The 18469-nt window shown below is 35.9% G+C and overlaps 4 protein-coding genes across 4 annotated transcripts; 2 read left to right on the top strand and 2 right to left on the bottom strand.

The window, feature by feature from the left end:
* On the top strand, positions 1-1255 carry LOC110413565 (RING/U-box superfamily protein). The gene has a single exon (XM_021424421.2). The coding sequence runs from the start codon at positions 245-247 to the stop codon at positions 749-751; it is 507 nt and encodes a 168-aa protein (XP_021280096.1). The 5' UTR covers positions 1-244; the 3' UTR covers positions 752-1255.
* A 1488-nt stretch (positions 1256-2743) lies between these two features.
* Positions 2744-4441, top strand: LOC110413563 (uncharacterized). The gene is made up of 4 exons (XM_021424419.2): positions 2744-3090; positions 3218-3495; positions 3896-3960; positions 4039-4441. Exons 1-4 carry the CDS (start codon positions 2900-2902, stop codon positions 4240-4242), a joined length of 738 nt encoding a protein of 245 aa, XP_021280094.1. The 5' UTR covers positions 2744-2899; the 3' UTR covers positions 4243-4441.
* Positions 4442-4570: 129 nt separating this feature from the next.
* LOC110413559 (uncharacterized) lies at positions 4571-7450 on the bottom strand. Its single transcript, XM_021424416.1, is given in 9 exon segments — positions 4571-5010; positions 5013-5037; positions 5209-5227; positions 5319-5443; positions 5523-5618; positions 5703-5784; positions 5893-5949; positions 6504-6525; positions 7146-7450. Coding segments are annotated over 9 exon segments (849 nt in total). The 5' UTR covers positions 7246-7450; the 3' UTR covers positions 4571-4687.
* Positions 7451-10351: 2901 nt separating this feature from the next.
* On the bottom strand, positions 10352-12471 carry EDA8 (Putative membrane lipoprotein). The gene is made up of 3 exons (XM_021424417.1): positions 12029-12471; positions 11643-11707; positions 10352-11443 (listed from the first exon to the last, which is right to left on the bottom strand). Exons 1-3 carry the CDS (start codon positions 12176-12178, stop codon positions 10825-10827), a joined length of 834 nt encoding a protein of 277 aa, XP_021280092.1. The 5' UTR covers positions 12179-12471; the 3' UTR covers positions 10352-10824.
* Between the last annotated feature and the right edge of the window lie 5998 nt (positions 12472-18469).

The raw sequence follows: 18469 nt of genomic DNA, 5'->3' as shown, positions 1-18469 counted from the left end.
CCCGCTGCCTACTCTACCTCACCCACCAATCCAATCTATCCACCCATGTCACAGTCAGTGACTGAATCACTCTCTTATTAGCATGTACTATAATTTGCATACGAACCCATGGCTGAAGGCAGTCCAGCAGAGAAGCTTCCTCTTCTCCTCCCTCGTTTCTCTCTCAACTCTCTCTCTATAAATACGTAAGCAAAAGCTTTCTCTTCGTAATTTTAAGGTCATTTTTTTGTTAAAATTATCCTTCATGGGGTTTCCGGTTGGTTACACGGAAGTTTTCTTACCAAAACTCTTCGTCCACACACTTTCCTTCCTGGGTTTCATCCGAAGTCTAATTTTTGCCCTCTTTAGCTACCTCGGACTCTCCGATTTCCTCGAGACAGATACCGTCTGGCCGGAGAACCCGACCCGAACAACCCCCGAGAACCCGCCCGTATCCGCTCTCCTGATCCGGGAAATCCTCCCCGTTATAAAGTTCGAGGAACTTGTCGTCGTGGGGGACCCGCCGGAGAGCTGTGCCGTTTGCTTGTACGAGTTCGAAGGTGGGGAAGAGATCAGATGGTTGAGGAACTGTAGGCACGTTTTCCATAGGGCGTGCTTGGACCGTTGGATGGACCATGATCAGAAAACTTGTCCGCTTTGTAGGACACCCTTTGTTCCTGATGAGTTGCAGGATGAGTTTAATCAACGGCTCTGGGCTGCTTCCGGGGTCGGTGATTTTTACAGTGAGTACAGTTCGGTTCCGGGATTGTAGATTTTTCATTAGGCGGGGAAGGAGGGGCCGGTACTTGTTTTGTTTTATCCGATGGCCTTTTTTTTGTAATGAGCTTAGTGAAAAGTGTACATATTACATGACAAGTTGGTGCATAGCCAATAAAAAAAAAAGATAAAAAGTTTTGCATAAACAGTTCTTACAGTTTGAATGCTACAATTATGCTTTGTTTGAATTGTTTCTCAGGTTGAGAAATGAATATCAATCAATCTACAACCTGTTATTAGTTTTATATAAAATTATTTAGGTTGAATTTCGAGTCTAGTTAATTGAAAGAGTTGAAGGGTGCACTTTACAGCTAGGAATTTGCTGGAATGAAATGAGATTGTTACCTATCTTTGTTGTACTTTCTCCTACAATTTTTGGGCTCAACTGCAAAGATCTTTTATCTAAAATTTTTGCTATAATTTGCTTATGAGGAGTGGATGTGTGTCTGTGAGTGAATTGAGCTTTAACAGTGTTGTCATTAAAGGCCATGATGCTATGGTTTTCTGGTTGGATTCTTAGCTTCCTTTTAATAAAGAGATTCTTGGACCATACGTTAAATTATTAATATATCAACTTTGGGGGGTTGGGGTTTGTTAAGCAGGTGGCTGACCGATTTGTTAGGATCTTGTCACTGTCTGTAACTGAACAGTGAACATGAGACTGATGACAAAAAAAAAAAAAAAAACAGAGAGAGATGATGTTTATTTATAGTTTTCCTTTTCCTTTTCTCAATTCAATTTGAGGTTCAATTCGCAAAACCCAGTGCTGGTATGATTTTATTATAATATTCTTGTATTAGATGGCTCTTTTTGAAGCCTTTTTAGGGTTTAGTTTAGCCCGAGGAATCAAAAGAGAGACTCCTGTTTTAATGATTTACTATGTGGGCATTTGGGAACAACTTGTAGTCTTGTAGAAGTTGTTACTTTGCAGAAACTTCGGCAGTGATGATCAACTGCAGGTTTTTGTCATCTCATACTGATCTGTTACAGACTGGTAAAAAGTTTTGAGCAAGTGAAATAGGTGGCCTGGTGGGGGTGCATTGATATTGCTTTTCCGTATGATGATTTTACTGAAGTTGGATTCTGTGCTCGACCCATCTTTTTCTCAGGCTCTGTTTAACTGCCTAAGGCTTGAATTCCATGCTGGCTCTGTAGCACTGTAACACTGTAAAAAAGTGACATCAAAATGCAGCTGGTTTTTAGCGTGGAATCTGAAATTCTGAATCAGTCCCCTTGATGGCCTGAACCATGTCTACGGGTAGGGGGCCCTTCCTGCCATCTCCCAATACCACAGGATTAACAGGACTCAGCTGGCCCTTTTTGTTTCAACTTTGAGGGAGACAAAATAAAAAATTTTGAAGGATCCTAAGTGAATCTGCTAACTTTCTTTATCTAACCTTTACCCTTTTATTAAAGGAGAAAGTAAATCTATCAAAAAGATTTAGCCCAAAGCTGGGTGCCTTCACTTTAATGTGATAGCGATCTAGTTGTCTATTTTTGATCATCCCTCTTACTTCGTAAATCTTCAAACAAATCGGAGCAGCTTGGAATTGGCTATGGGGCTTCCTTAAGCTGGAAAATGGTGTGCTTCTAACAAGTTCTGCAAGATAGGTTTAGCCACGTGGCCCAACATGTGGTTGAACTGAGTCCAAATTGTCGCCAGCAGAGACAAAAAGGGCCTAGGCCGAGCCGCAAACGTACTTCATTTTAAGTGTTCAACCTCGACATATGTGAAAAGTGAACCGTTCATTTTGTTTACTTCGTTTGATCCAATACCCTAATAAACTACTTGCCATAGCCTGCATTGTTTGACTTTCCTAGCGCCAGTGAGTTCTATTGACAGAAAACCCCTTCCTAAATGACAGCAGTTCCCTAAATATTCTAACCACGGTTTCATGGACGAAACACAACATGAACCCAACGTATGTTATTTTAACTAACACTTCCTATTACAGTTTCAACTTCACTTTCACGTTGCAACTAACATGCCTATTATTTCTTTTCTCCAACACCCTTGCTTAAACTCAAAGGCTCTTTCGCAAATCTCCACATTGCATTGCTTCAAAACTAAACAAAGAGAAGAAAACTTTACAACCCTTAACCTCTATCAACATTCTCCCTCTTTCCATCTCTGAATCTTAAAATGTCCATCAGTATAGAATTTATGCATATAGCTGTCATAGTGATCTCTTTGTTGCTTGGATCATTGAACGTACATTCTCTACCATGTGAAGGCAGTAGATGCAAAACTGGATCATGCAACAGCACCGGTGCTTGCATTTGCAATCTCCCTGATCCATCCACCATCTTGGATGGTGATCGTCCTTTCCTCGGGTAATTTCAACATCTTCAAACTCTTGAACCATCTGCATCTTCTTTGTGTTTTGATTATTAGGACGCTTCTTGGTGAAGTCATCAAAGTAGTTCTGGTAAATGTTTGTTCTGCTATTGTCAACTACAGGGGGGAATACTGTGATGAAGCGATGACAATGTGTGATGGGACAAATTCTTTTTGGTGTCAAAACGGTGGGATCTGTGAAGAGATTGTTCAGGGTGAGGATTACTCCTGCAAATGTCCTCCAGGATATGCTGGAGAGCGTTGTGAGCATCGCGGAGCTCCTTGTGGTAGGATATTCTGTTTCCATGAAGCTGAATGCCTGGCCGAAAGTGATGTATGCGAGTGTTCGCTTCACTGGAAAGGAAGTGTTGATTGTTCCCTCCCAACAAAAAACAGAACAGGTCAACTTTCTTCTCCTACGTTGCTTATGATCTGATTCTCTTTCTGTTTGTTTCCTTGTGTTACCCATCTTAAAGAGCATTGTCTTGATGAGTTTGAAAGAATTAAATACCAGATTTTACAAAGGTTTTATGCTTTATTAATAAAGTCAATGATCCCTAATATTCACGTTTTGAATACTAGGTGTTACATGGATTCTGTCCTATGAACATAGTTACCGCTCTAATCCATTTTCATGTTTCATTTTGGATTTAGTTAATAGTTTTTAACCCTCTCGGCAAAAATAAATTGTGACAGGGGATGTCAATCTCTTACATGATGCTCTAAAGTTTCAAAGAGCATGGCTAGTTAATTGAAGTCTTTGTTTATCTATATGCTCTAACATATTACAAATCGTTGCAGATTCCTTTATGAATTCGACTATGTCTCAATTGCCTCATTGGGGAATCAGTAATAGCGGTACAAGTGTAAGTATGATTCATCTCTCCCTGCCGTTTCTTTCACTCCTGACCTGGCAGAATATAATCTATGGTTCATTTTCACAGTGGATTGTGGTGGTTGTGGCCATTTCATTTTCAATAGGAGCAGTAGCAGGGGGTGCTATATATGTCAAGAAACTATTCGGTAGGAAAGAAAGCGCTCCAAAATTTCAGCAGCTATCACGAATGCAAAGTCATGGGATTTTGGATGATGATGAGGGTGATACCATGGTTCCAGAAACGACTCGAAATGGTAACCAGCGGCCGTAAATTTATGAAGTATTTGCCAGCAATGAAACAGTGGTTCGGCTTTGATCAGACATTATATGGTTCAGTTGTAATTCACGGTAGCAATGGAATAATATCTTTCCTACTTGGATTTAACGATTGAGATTTATTTGATGAAAAAGGATCACAGAGATACATTTTCAACAATGAAGTATTTATTGTATATGTTAATTCCTTTTAACATTTGAGCAGGTGCTTCTGACAGGTGCAGAATAATAGAGGAGACTTTATGATATGCTGTTACCCAGGGCTAAAACTTCTTTCAGATATGAATCTGATAGAAACAGAAAGAAAAAAAATGCACATACTTTTCCGTGTAGTAAAATTTCCAATGCATATCACAGCGGTTGAGGAGAAAGTGAACAACGAGTCAATCCAAATTTCAGCATTCAGATTACATGTATTTGAACATGTATTACTATCTAGATCACTTATGATAACCTTGAGGAGGAGGAGGAGGAGAGGGATATCCTGTAGAAGGCAAATGTTGAGTAGGTGGCAGGTATCCAGGAGGAAAGTAACCTGGAGCGGGTACTAGAGAAGCATTAGCTGGGTAACCAGGAGGGGGTAGTGGGTGTGCAGCGCCAGCGTAGCCTGGGATAGGTGGCGGACATGCATAGCCATAGGGCGGCTGCCACTGCTGTGGTTGAGGTGGATATCCAACAGCTGGAGGCACTGGCTGATCAATCCGTGACATCTGCTGCACTGGAGGAACCACCATAATCGGTGCAGACCCGAATTTACCATCCTTTTGTCCATTTCAATCTTGTGCTGAGCCTGCATTATTACATGGTAAAAAATAAGAGTTGGAAGGGTCAAAGCAAATAAATCTTGTAATTTGGAAACCTTAGCCTAGGTTCTTTTTCTAAGGCCAAGCGTCTATCTAAGCTGGTTCACTGTGTTCTGCATCGGCGTAAGCTCTTTACAAGCACTTTGTTTATTGCTTACCTGCATACAAGCACAGACCCTACAAAACAAAACAATACAAAAGATCAAGAGAAATTCTTTTAAGGAACCCTTAGCAGAAGGCATTCAAAAGGGTAAATCAAATGTCTTACGTGCAATAAACTGCTTCATTGAAACAGTTTAATATCTCTGAGGCATCCTCAAGCTCATCGCTTCCACTAATAACAGCAATCAGACGGAATATGCATGCAATTTGTGCAAGACAGAACATAAATCCCTGCAAAATACGTTTGACTTTATCAGCAAAACACCCAAGAAAAAGCCAATAATCGATAGAAAAAGACAGAGAGATTTACAATGATGCAGTTGTCACATTTCGTGGTCTGTATATTGAACTCATCTTGAAGAAGAAAGCGAGTTGAAGCAACTGAATTTGAGAAGCAACAGACAACCTAGAACGAATGGGAACAGAATCAGACTCGTTTTCTGGTCAAATCCGGGAACAAGAAGAATACTATAGGGGCTTTTCCTTCTACCTCAGTGCATAGACAAAATTCAGGACATTGGCTTTCCCCGAGCTTGCCGCTGCAAGGCATGTAACCCCCACAACATTGGTACCTACAACATTAAAGTTAGAACACAAATCCATGATGTAGTAAACTAAATTTTGCACTTTCGCATTCTGGTCTGATGATAGAGCTGTAAAAGTTACGACATCCCTTTTACCTGGACATGTCATCGTAAAGAGCTCGTTTCCGCAGCATATATGAAACGCACTGGGGGCTGTCATTCACGAAAGACGGAGCGTTAGGCATAGGTGGCATCTGATCCATGGCACTGAAAACGGATTTTCAGGCTACCCCGACCTCAATTTTTCACCGTGATTCGGAATCCCATCCGCAACGGCCGTTTTTCAGGTTGGAAACATATTACTTTTGAGTTTGCCTTTTTAAGACTGCAAAGGAATCAAAAGATTTGGAAGATGGAACAGAGACTCAGCAGCTCTTTCTTCTTCCATCCTTCTCCTTTTGCTGTTTGGGTTGTGGGATTTGTTTATATATTCTTGTTTTTAAAAAAACAAAAAAAGTGATTTGAGGTTTTGATTTGTTATTCTTCTCAGTCTCTAGTTTACAGATAATAGAATTTCTGGGTTATTTTGCATGGCTTTAAGTTTATTCTTAGTCTAAATCGAAACAAACCGATTTTTGTTCTATTATGGCTTAATTAAAACTCAAATAAATTCATAATAAACTATATAATACTCAATGGTGTTAAAAGAATATGAGAAAAAAAAATGAAAGCAGAAAATAGCATCTAGGGTGACACAGAAAACTCACCAGCATGCTGCATAGAGGCAGTCTGCAAGGAAAATGAAAATGCAATGAGATATCCAATTTAATTACAAAAAAAATTAACAGAATATCTCTAGAAACAAGTTTTTGGAAAATGAAATTCATACCAAGAAAAAAATTTTCAACCGGTTACCTATTCTCGTAAGCAAGTATTAAGCTCAAAATGTAAATCTAGTTTGGTACTAAATGATTTTTCTGTCCTCTGTTTTGTTTTATAAGATATTCAAACAGTTTCTTATTAAGAAGATGATAAATTTAGTTTCGATCTATTTAATATTAACATAAACTTCATGTTTAATTAAATTTTCTGATTTATAATAAAATGAATCCATGTGATCCAAAAAAACAAAATAAAAACAGAAAGATGATTGTTTCTGTCCTGTTTTCATTCCCTCTTTCTCTTACGTACATTTTTTAGCAGGGAATACACTAAGCAAAGCAATTTTTGATACGGTAAAAAGAAGCACGTAAACCTTTCCATTTGGAAACATAAATAACCTGAAAGACAAAAACATTCGTGCATGGACGACGAATTTCAAACATTCATTTTGTTGTCCTTGGAGCCAAACAGAGACAAACGAAGAAGAAAAAGAAATGTGGGGGGGAGAAGGGTAAATATATGATTACAGGGAAGATCAAATGTGATGGCGTCCATGAGACTAGTATGCCAGACATTCCTGTAACTCTGACGAACCACCATTTTGTCATACCTATCTTGGAAACCCATCGTCCCTGAATTCAGATGCTAAAGAACAAGAATCAAAAGACACCACAAGGTACGATGAAATCAAACAAGCTCAAAAATTCGAATCACTGTAGATTTCGTTGTCCGTCCGTCTTTGAATGAATATACAGCGTGAGAAAGAAGAATATGTAGAAAACTGAGGGAAACGCCAAGTACAGCTAGGAGAAAAGCGAGAGGGGAAAAAACACAGAACAACGTTCGAAATGGAATCGACCCATTAGAAACTCAGACAAGATTTCCAGTCTCTGGTTCGGTCTTGTCTTTCTTGTTTGATGTCTTTAATTTTTCAACTTCTTTTGTTTTGGCCACGCGGGCCTTTTATGGAATGTTAATCATATAATAACTAGTTAATTTCTGTTGGGTTAGTGATAAATTAGTTGTATGTTTAGTAAATTTTTCCGTAATTAGCTGAATAATTCCCCCAAGTTTAGGAATATCAAATAGCATGTCGCTCCCTGGTTGTGATTAAGTTGTCCCAATTAAATTATATATATATGTAAATATGATAAAAAAATTTTGATGTAAACAAATTATTTCAATGCCAAATTAAAGTGTAAATATATAATTTGTCATAAGCTTATATTTCATCACTATATTGTATCTATACAGTATCACTTCAACATATAATATGATTTTATAAATATGCACAGATAAATATTTAAAAATTTTAAAATTATAAATTTTTATTTCTTTTTAAATTTATTTTATTAATAAAATGATAATATTTGATTAACTGATAATATATTAAACATTATAACTGCATCGAATATTAATTCATTTTTTGTTTATTTCATTAAAAAGCTTACATTTCGGTCGACTTTATGAAATATATATTAATTCAAAATCTTATAAACTTAACCTGTTGAAAATGACGTTGTCTCCATTTTATTTTTATACTATGTTGAATCCTAACGCAAAATGTAGAATCGTAGGAAACAAGCAAAACGAACGCAGTTTGACAGTATTTGATCTTCAAAGTACAAAATAGAAAGAAAAAAAAAAGTCAACCGATATATAAAAGAAATCAAGTGTAGCAGCCAATCCCATCCTCACAGGACAACAAGTTTCAATGAGTTTGAGTACGTCTGATCACCAAAGTACGGCGTGACATTGACCTTTCACTACCTACACATTTCATTTTAGCATTATTATAATTATCTTCTGAGCTTTGTAGCATTTTAGGAAAAGAAAAATTTACTTTTCAAATGAGATCAAGAGTGGTCTCTCCACGCGCGTTCATCGAGCGTGCATGAAATCCATGAGTCGGGTCTGGATTTCTTTTTCCTTTTCCTTGGTTGAAAAGGAAAAAAAGAGACTTCTTGGTGTGGATAAAAATATTTTCAAAAAGAGGGTGAAAAAAAAAAGAAATTTAGGTAAAATTTAATTTGAAAATACAAAAAAAAAAAAGAAAAACAATTTCAATTTGTTCAAGGCATTGAAAATGCATGAAATATCAGTTGCAACTTGCACTTTTTGTTCCTCTCTAATCCTACCAATGTCTACTAATAATAAACAAATAAGCAAAATTTCACTATGTTACATGTTTTTGATTAAACAAATTATTATAATTGATAGTTAATTTTTTGTTATTTTATGTTCACTTGAAATTAACTATATTAACACATCATATGATCATGTCATATCATATCATCATGTATTATGATATGTCAACGTCATATGATATATATTGATAAATATTATTTTTATTATTAATAATTAATTAATAATTATAAAAATTTATTTAAATTTTTATAGATAGTTCAATAACTTTTTTAGATTCTACACCATTATTAAATTTGACAACCGAAGCAACTGTATATCAATAAATTTTATTACTGTTGACTCCAAAACATAATTATTATTGCGCCATTTTTCATTATACTGATTCTTAATATTTGAAATTTTTTTATAAATATGCCAATGTAGATTTTGAATATATTTATTTCATGTAATTTTCCATTTCAAACTTTTTTAATTAAATAAAATGTTGTAAATTCTTCGTACTAATTCATGGAAGTCTTGCACGCCAAGAAAATAACTAAATCTAGCAATAAGTAAAGTGTGAACAAATTTTATTGCCATTGGCTAAAAGAAAATTTGTATCTTAATATTTAAAAGTCATTTTTAAACATGACAACATGGATGTCTTGCATGTATTCATTACACGTAATTTTTCATATCAAATTCAATAAGATTCATCTTTAAAATTTACCCAAAAAAAAAAAGGTATGGAAATTAAAAGCGGAACTCATTTTTAGACATGATATTGTAGGTTTCTTATATATATTCATTCCACGTAACTTTTCATATCAATTTCTGATAACAATCATCTTCAAAATCTTAAGGAAATTAAAATTAAAACTCATTATTAGACATGACAATGTAGACTTCTTATATATATTTATTTATGTTCATTACATGTAATATTTCCATGCCAAATTCGAATAAAATTCATCTTTAAATTGCATAAAAATAGAAAAAAAATCTCTAATAATTTTGAAGTAATGAAATTAAGATTAAAACTCATTTTGAATATGATAACATTGATTTCTTATATTATATTCATTACACGCAACCCTTCATATCAAGTTTCAATAAAGTTTATCTTTAAATTGAAAAAAAAAAAATAGAAAAACAACTCTAATAATTTTGAAGTAAAAAAATTAAGGTTGAAACTCAATTTTAGATAAGAGAACGTAGATTTCTTATATATATATGCAGTTACACATAAGTTTTCATTTCAAATTTAAATAAATTCATCTTGAAATTTTTTTTTAAAAAAAGTGAATTAGGAGCTTCACCATTGCAGTGGGCATTAGCAAACCGTAGGGGATTTATCATAGAGCCTACCAATACCACATGCGAAATACAACAATAATATCGATATTTCATCGTTTCAATTTCTCATGAAACCAATCGAAATTACACAATTTATAGTATGATTTACAAATTGTTAGATTTAGAAATCCAAATTCCGCATGCTGAAAATGGAATCATGGGCAAAGCAGAAGCCGAAGAGCATTAAATTAAATTAAATTAAATTGGGTATTTGTAATTTAATGTGCATGGGAAAATAATTTCTCAAACAGTCGCCGTTTTGGACAAACTTAGTCACAAGAATCCCACAGCGCCACATCACCACAACCTTTTAAAGATGTACGCGACCCCTGTTTGGGTGTTTTTTAAAGGGAAAAGATAAAAGCACGTTTGAAATTACAAAAACCGCCCTTCCATTTCCCGACATTGACTAACATGCCCCCTTTTCGGTCCACGCGAACCACACCCTACAATATCTCCTACTGTCATGTTGGCAGAGCAAATTCTAGTCTCACCCACAACAAAACCCAACATCATACAAAACAAAACCCCCACACCCCCAACCAAAGGAAAAAAAAAAAAAAGAAGGAAAATTAAATTACTTAATCTAAAACCCTAAAAATAAAAAAGAGAAAAACAAAGTAATGAAAAATACGATAATCTCAACACATTTAAACGCAAAAGAGGAAATGGAAAAAAGGAACAAAGGAAGAGGAGCCCAAACCCTTTTGTTTTTGGTGTTCTTCACATTAGGGATTTTAACGATCTTGCTTTAACAGGTTTCCTCATTCGTTTCTTGCCACTGTCTCCGTTCTCGTCGTCCTCATCATCCTCATCATCGACATAATCAAATTCTTCATCATTATCGATTTGCGAAGAAGACGACGGCGTAGTATTGTTTTGAGTAGTGATAGCGCTGCTGTTGTTTTCAACTTCTTTAGCCTCAATATCCTTGCTTATTTCGCCTGCTCTATCGCTGCCGCCTCTTCTTTTCCCCCACAACGGCCCAAACCCAGAATAATAGTAAAATTCATACGGGTTCGATGCTGATGACGAGCCTTTCTTGGCTGCTCGGGCTCGCCCGCGGCGGCTCCCGGTTACTTGACCATTCTTCTCAGCTTTCTTGCTGGTCAACGAGCTGGGATTATTTCCACTATCGCTGCTGTGGTTGTTGTTGTTGTTGCAAGATTTCAGCAAAGCCTCTTGCTTCTCCTCCTTCTCCTCCTCCTCCTCCTCTTCGCATTGGCTCTTAAACCCAAATTGCCTGCCTATTTTCATCTCATCGTTATCGTCATTATCGTCAATGACCATGCCTTCCACTTTCATTATCGCTTTCTCTTCACTCTCCATCATCGACGCTACGCTGCATTTCGAGTAACATCGCAACATTTTTCAACAGCCGCAGAAAAAACACAAACTGGGTTTTCAATAACTCGCCAACCCATCAACAAATTTTTGGATAATTATTCCACTATTTAAAAACGAACAACAAAAACCCTAATAGAATACCACGACACCGATTGATAAAAGAGATTCGAATCGAAGACTATGAAGTAGATTACCTCTCAACAGCACCAATAGAATCGCCTAAGCTCCCATTTCCATTAAAGCTATCTTCAGCATCAAACTGGGTTTTAAGAGAAAAAAAGAATAAACGAACCAAGCAAACAAATGAAAACCCGAACCCGAAAATAATACACAGAAATGACGAGGACCCATTAACGTAAATCGACTATTTGGAGGAAAATACACGATAAGAAGGAGAGAATTTAGGGTTTTCTTGAAACCCTAAAATGGGAAAAACCCTAAAAGAAAGGGAGGGATAAAGATAAAATGTCAGGCAAAGGAAGATGAAATGGAGGCAAGACTGAGGAAAGAGTAAGTAGATCTGCCACGAGAAACGAAAGAATTATTTAAAAGAGAAAAAATAAAGAGAGCAAAGTGTTACCTGGTGATGAAGAGACGATGGGTATGGTTCTTGAGCAAAAGGAATCACATCCCATGGCGACTGGTTCAGCTGGCACACGTGCACACTCTCAGGCCTTGAACCCTGCGGGTATATCTGCGATGATAGCTTCGCGTTCTTCCGAATCCTCATGGTTTCTTGGTACCAAACAACAATAATAATAACTACTAAAGATGGGAATAGCAAATAGGTGGAGACCAACAGATTAAAAGAAAACAATATCTACGAACTGAAAGCTAAGAGAGAAAGGATATATAGATCCAAAAGCTGTGTTTATTTTCGAAAGAGGGAGAGCGAATTTTTCTTTTCTTTTCTTTTTTTTTGGCTCTCTTCTCAGCCTGTCTATCTTTTCTTTCTTTCTCTCTCAGAGAGAGGGGGGCTTCGGTGGTGCTATGGTGTTTTTTTGCAGATCTCACAGAACTCGATAATCAGGGTTTTCTTAACTTTCTGTTGCTTTCTCGGCCCTTCATATGTTTCGATTTGTTTCCCCATGGACTATTTTGTCCTTGTTCTCCACTGTTTATTTACGGAAATGGCTTCGGGAGAAAAGAAAGCTGCCGCTATTACACGTCATGATAGTTGTCCAAAGTTATTTTTCTATTATATAGGTTGTTAATGATCTTATACGGTTGCCCCCACGTAGGGCTCCGGTGTGGTCTCTTGCATTTGCCCTTTTTACCTCGTTGATTTTTTGGGGAGATTTCCCCAGTCAAGAATCTGAATGAACGTTACTGTTTTGGAAATTACACGTGAAGAGTGCATTAAGGGACAAAGAGCTCGCCCTATAGGATCATTCCCCCAGCAGGGGTCTGGTCTGAGGGGTGTTTTGGTCAATTGTGATATTTTTAAAAAAAAATGATTAAATGGATGAAACCTAACATCTCTCACTCCTAGAACAGAGGGAATGGAAGAAACCGGGGCATTGGTGGGGGAAGGAAGGGGAGGAGAGTGAATTAAACGCGTTGAAACCAACGCGCGGGTAAGAGGAAGTGGCAAACACGTCTGCCCCACAGGAGAAATGGATTTGATGAGTGTACTTGTGTTGGTCCCACTCGGGATTGGCGAGGGCTGTGATGAGGGGTTGATGGAAGAGAGGGAAGGTCTCTCCAAAGAGTGAAAAGCACAGAATGTGATACCCGGAGATTATTAGCAGGTTATAAAAGCTAGAAATAGCAGGCAGGCACCACCGGAAGCAGCAACTGTTAATCAGGAAGACCCAACCCCAACCTCAGGTGTCAGATTGTTGCAGATTTCAAGATTAATTAATTAACTACTTGATTTATTAGGATTAAAATATATGAAGAATTTTTAAAATAAAACCCAATGTTATTTTGTTTTATTTTCAATTATTTTATGAGATATAAAAATATTTATTCCTTAAAACTGTCCAACACTTGCAACGTTGTTATGTGCCTAATAATTCATTTCATGCAATGTTTGGAGAGGACCTACCATTATAGGGTGACAAAGAGGGGAGTGGAATCCAAATGGTCAAAACATAATGAAATACTTACTATGATGCCAAAATGGGCTAATGGTGCTTTCTCAAATAAAAACACTATTTTTTTTTTTTAAGTCATTTGTGAAATGGACCAGTATCCTTCCTAATCCTACAATCAGTCTTAACTAACTGTTGGCTGCTAGCCTATAGATTTTATTACTATATTGAAGGAATAAAAGCAGGGTGGGGGAAATAAAGAAAAGAAAAAAACTCACCCACTTATATTCATTGTTATTTGCACTTACCCAGTATACACATTTTAGATTTCTCGTTTTCATTAAATTTCAGGAACCCATTTTCTTTTTTCTGCAGAAAAAGAGAGCCATTGATTGATGAAGAATTTGGTAGTAGTAGTAGTATAAGGTTGGTTCGATATGAATTTTGTATGCCTAGCAATAATGTGGAGTATGCCCTACTGCAAAGAGAAGTTGACCTAATAAATACTTTTAAAACCGGTTGGAGTAAATAGTAGAAGAGTAAAGAGTTAGCTCCCAAACAGGGGCTTTTGCTTTTCTTTACGCTCGCTCGTTGGCAGTGGCCGCGGGGACCCAAGTCTACTCCCCCACCCACAGTTTGACACATGCAACACAAAACAACGCAACAAATACAAAAAGATAATAGAAACAGAAGAATGAAACAGGTTTGCCCTCTTTACATGACAAATCTTTAAAATGAGTAAACACGAATATTGATGTGGGGCATAGTGGGAGCTAGGGTTGCAGCCATTTTGTACCACATTTTTGTTAAAAAAAAATATTTGCAGAATTATTTAAAAGCATCTCCCCTCACTTTCCCCATCCCTCTTTCTCCAAAGAATTTATAGGGCTTTCTTTCTCTGGGTCGTTATATACAGCCAATGTCCATTTGGAAACGTCCAGAGGCGTTTGATCTCATGGCCCTGGGGATACATCACATGACATCTATCCAATATTTCCAGCATGCAACGCATCACGAACCATAACACAGAACCAGGAGGGAGACTTCTCTTAACTTTTATATCAATGTATATGCCTCTGTTCATGACAATAAAAATGATTTTTCGAGCTGCAGAGAGCAGATAGGCACGTTTCCTAGAACTCAAAAGCATAAAACAATCATTACGTTCGGCCATCACTGCAGTCCAAAGTAGTATATTTGTTAAAATAATCAGTATCCAAGGTAAGCTGGCCTAGCCACACATGCCAAAGCTTCCCTTGACGCTTCCCTCTTTTTTTTTTACTTGGCGATTTCTTTTTCAACCTGGTTAAGTGAACCAGTAGAAAATTTTTTCTCCTTTTTTTTTCTTTTGTTGCATTGACATGAATAGACAGTTGAAAAAAGAAGTCCCGAATATAAAAATGCCTTTCTCCTTAAGCATTTTCTGTCAATACTTTATTGTGTGGCATTGCATGATTGTCTATTACTTAATTGACAATTCTGCTTTCGATTATCATTAATTGAATGGTAGCATGTTTTTAAAAAGGTAAAGAATCATTGTTTTTGCTGATGCCAAGGTTAACACTTAACAGGTATATTTATCATTTTAATTTCCAGGGGACTGTACTTTGCTGCACATATACAAGTGGAGTTTTTCCTTTTTCCAAGTACTATTACTCTACCTTGAATCCTAATCCCCGGATCCCTACCGGCAGCTGCAATGGTCAAATATCTATATTGCCATTATTAATCAATCAACCCATAGCTGTAAAATTTTCGTCTGTCTTTGTCAGATCAATTATTGACAGTACATTGATGTTCCCCGAGAATAGAGCGGCTCTGTCCGTTTTCCTTTTTGTATCCTTGACTAAATTTGGTCTGTACCCCGTTACGGATTCAAGGCTAATTTTCTGGGTGTTAACAACAGATACATTTGCCTTAACCTTCGAGAACAAAGAACTAGAAATCGAGCAGCTAGTTCCCTACATCTCTATTGCACCGCCGCAGCGGGGCTACTCCATCTTTGAACTGAGAAATAAGGTCAATGAAAAACTGCAGTCAAGTCATAGCTATGTCAAGCAGCAAGAAAAACTTTAGTTTTCCTATCATTGAACCAGTAGATCAAGGACTCGGGAATTTCCCTGAGAAGTTTTCCTTTTTGTGATTTTGCGGCAGATTTCCATAATGCAACGAGGACATGTCCTCATCATTTGCAGCTCTGACATCAACTAGAAGCAGAGTAGATAAATATGATAAAGAAACACAGATCATAAACCAAAATTAACCTAGAGAGAGCGAAACGAAAAGCTTCAATGTTCCAACAAGACAGTGATGCAAATAACAGAGAAAAACCACCATTTACCTGGGCCTTAACTCCTTAAACCCTTCATCTGAAGAAACCCTAAAATATTTATCGATCCCCTGAGAAAATCTATGGATGCAAATTATTTAAGGACACTGAAGTAATATTTAGCTTTGTCAAAGTGTAAGAGTAAACAGATATTCTTGAAAAAACTAACGAGCAAAATGATCTGGCCGAGATTGGAGCACTTAAACAAGTAAATAATCCAGAAACTTTGCGCTTTGAGTTAGGGTTCATAAGCCAAAAGATTGTGGGATCCGTAACCCTCAAGTCCTAAACCTAATAAACCAAGTGCATATCGAAGCATATTAATGGGCAGAAGAAAAAGAAGGGAGCCGAAGTTCGATCATCGGTCTCAAATCAGAGAAGAAGAAGGAAAAACAAATTGAACTGAAACTTGAAATACAGAGTTTGTATTGGACAAAAAAAGAGTTGGGGATCTTTGAAGGGAAAGAAAATGAACAAAGAAACATGAAGCGTTACAATAATATCATCTGCTTCAGCTGCATTTCGCTCTCAGACTTTCTGCTTTGAGTGGATCATTCTAACCAGTCTAAAAGCCACTTTTAAGTTTGGAAGAGTAGGCGCTAGGCAGGGTTACTAATAAATACACCTTTGAATACTTACTTTCAGAGTACGACTTAACTTTCTCTGGTTCATTAACTGATAAACAAACAGGACTTACTTTGTTGGATCAACTTCTTCCACCTTTCGACTCTTTGCGGTGATGCTAGTAGTAGCTTTTTTCTTACCAAACCCCAGGCATAATCACATCGTAAGGATGAAAAAAGGGGTTAGACAAGTGAAAAACAGTAAAACTTTTGTTTCTAAACTGATCTATTTTATGCTTTAACTGACCTTGATCTGACTTCATCATGCCTTCCAGCCACCACCATGCTGCAGCTCCAGCACTTTTCTCCTGCTTACATGCCCTTGAGAGACTTTTTTCTTTGTTTATAATTATTTTTAATGTGACGTTTGTACCGCAACTGAGCATGGAGTGATCGCACAACTGACGAGGAGCGGCGCTAGTTTTTATGAACCTTGTTTTGTATGTCTCTGATTCTTTAATGGATCTTTCTTATCGGTTATTTCACTTCTTTCTTTGGTTATTTTATTTTAATTTTTTGCCCTTATGAAGCTTTGCCAGGCATAACTTATTGCTTAAATACCACATTTATTGTTTAAAACATGAATTCTTTATAGAAATATATAAGTTGGAGTCATATAATTTATTAGAATAGGAAATCTGAATTGCAAAATATTATCAATTTTATTATTTATTGTTCAAAATAATTAATTATCAAATGATTTTTAAATTAAGCAAGGGATGAGACAATGTCGTTATAGCAAATTTGATATAAAATGCACATTTTTTAAAATGTATTGTTAAAAATATTTTTAATAATATTTTTTATATTTTTTTAATAAATTTGACTACATCATACAATTTTTTTTATTTAAACAAATTTTTTTATTTTATTATCATAAATGCAAAACTTCAACTACAATCAAATGTGTAATCAAAATAGACGAAAAACTAATAAAATTCTGTTGATATAATCAGGCTTAAAAATCAAATTTACATCATAAAATGTTTAATCACGTAATGAACACCCCACTAATAAACCAATAATAAAAAATAACAAGCAATCTATAAATTTGCCAATAACTCATACCATAAATATAAAACAAAATCATCATTACAAACATAAGTCTTGACCCTCTTGAGAATCTTCGATAGCAAAACACAGTAAAAGCAAACTGCAGGATACCAACAACTTCGAAAGTCTTCAAAAGCAGAATAAATCAGTCATAAAAATATCCACAACTCAACATATCCAAATTAACAATATTTATTGCTATTAAATATAAAAAAAGGGTAATTGAAAATTTAAAATAACTATATCAAATTTTTAAGATCACACAACGTATATATTAATATATATTACCATGAAAAATATGATTAGTTAATTATATCTATTAATTCCATGCAATCTCATTACCCTATTATAAAATTAATTATCATAATTAATACAGAGGAAGAAAAAACCTTTCAAAACTCCATTCCTTTTTTGGTGGAAATTGCTTTATTAATTATCTTTCAAACAACAAATCAAATTTCCTACTATTAACTTTATATATATATATATATATTATTTTCAATGGCCTCACTGATGATCCCATGGATTATAGAAGTCAACAACAAAGGACAGAATGAATACGACGCCGTACGTATTCGTATTGTAGCCTTTTCCCCATGTTCATTTATTCCTAGGCATTTGGCAACAGCATGATGTCCCACTCCCACTTAAACATCAAAACTTCTGATTAAGGAAATTTTTTTATAAAATAATCATCAATAGTTCTGACAGTGCATGTTGGATAGATCATAGACAGTTAGTTTGTTCATTCTGATCCTCTATTAGTTGTATCGATTAGTAATTCAATGAAAAAAAAATTGCATATTTGTACCCTAATTTAAGAGTTGAAATAATTTATTTATTTTTAAAATTATGTTAAAATAAAAAAAATTGATTTCATTATTTTATGGCATCTAATGACTAAATTCACACAACAAGATTTTTGGGACATAATTTTAAAATTGTGGATGAAAGCATATTGTTTACTTATGATTAGCCTT

The sequence above is a fragment of the Theobroma umbraticum genome, unplaced genomic scaffold (genome assembly GCF_002168275.2).
Source record: "Theobroma umbraticum cultivar Fairchild unplaced genomic scaffold, ASM216827v3 scaffold_4.1, whole genome shotgun sequence".
NCBI lineage: Eukaryota > Viridiplantae > Streptophyta > Magnoliopsida > Malvales > Malvaceae > Theobroma > Theobroma umbraticum.
The sequence above is the reverse complement of the archived record's forward strand: the minus strand, read 5'-3'. Positions and strand labels throughout refer to the sequence as shown.

Excerpts from the sequence above, each read along its gene's own strand:
- LOC110413563 (XM_021424419.2), top strand. The coding sequence starts at position 2,900 with ATGTCCATCAGTATAGAATTTATGCATATAGCTGTCATAGTGATCTCT. Across the intron at positions 3,091-3,217 it reads GGTGATCGTCCTTTCCTCGG|GGGGGAATACTGTGATGAAG; the intron begins GTAATTTCAACA and ends TGTCAACTACAG. Across the intron at positions 3,496-3,895 it reads CCCAACAAAAAACAGAACAG|ATTCCTTTATGAATTCGACT; the intron begins GTCAACTTTCTT and ends AAATCGTTGCAG.
- EDA8 (XM_021424417.1), bottom strand. The coding sequence starts at position 12,178 with ATGAGGATTCGGAAGAACGCGAAGCTATCATCGCAGATATACCCGCAG. Across the intron at positions 11,708-12,028 it reads CATCGTCTCTTCATCACCAG|TTTGATGCTGAAGATAGCTT; the intron begins GTAACACTTTGC and ends CTTAAAACCCAG. Across the intron at positions 11,444-11,642 it reads TCTATTGGTGCTGTTGAGAG|CGTAGCGTCGATGATGGAGA; the intron begins GTAATCTACTTC and ends CTCGAAATGCAG.
- LOC110413565 (XM_021424421.2), top strand. The coding sequence starts at position 245 with ATGGGGTTTCCGGTTGGTTACACGGAAGTTTTCTTACCAAAACTCTTC.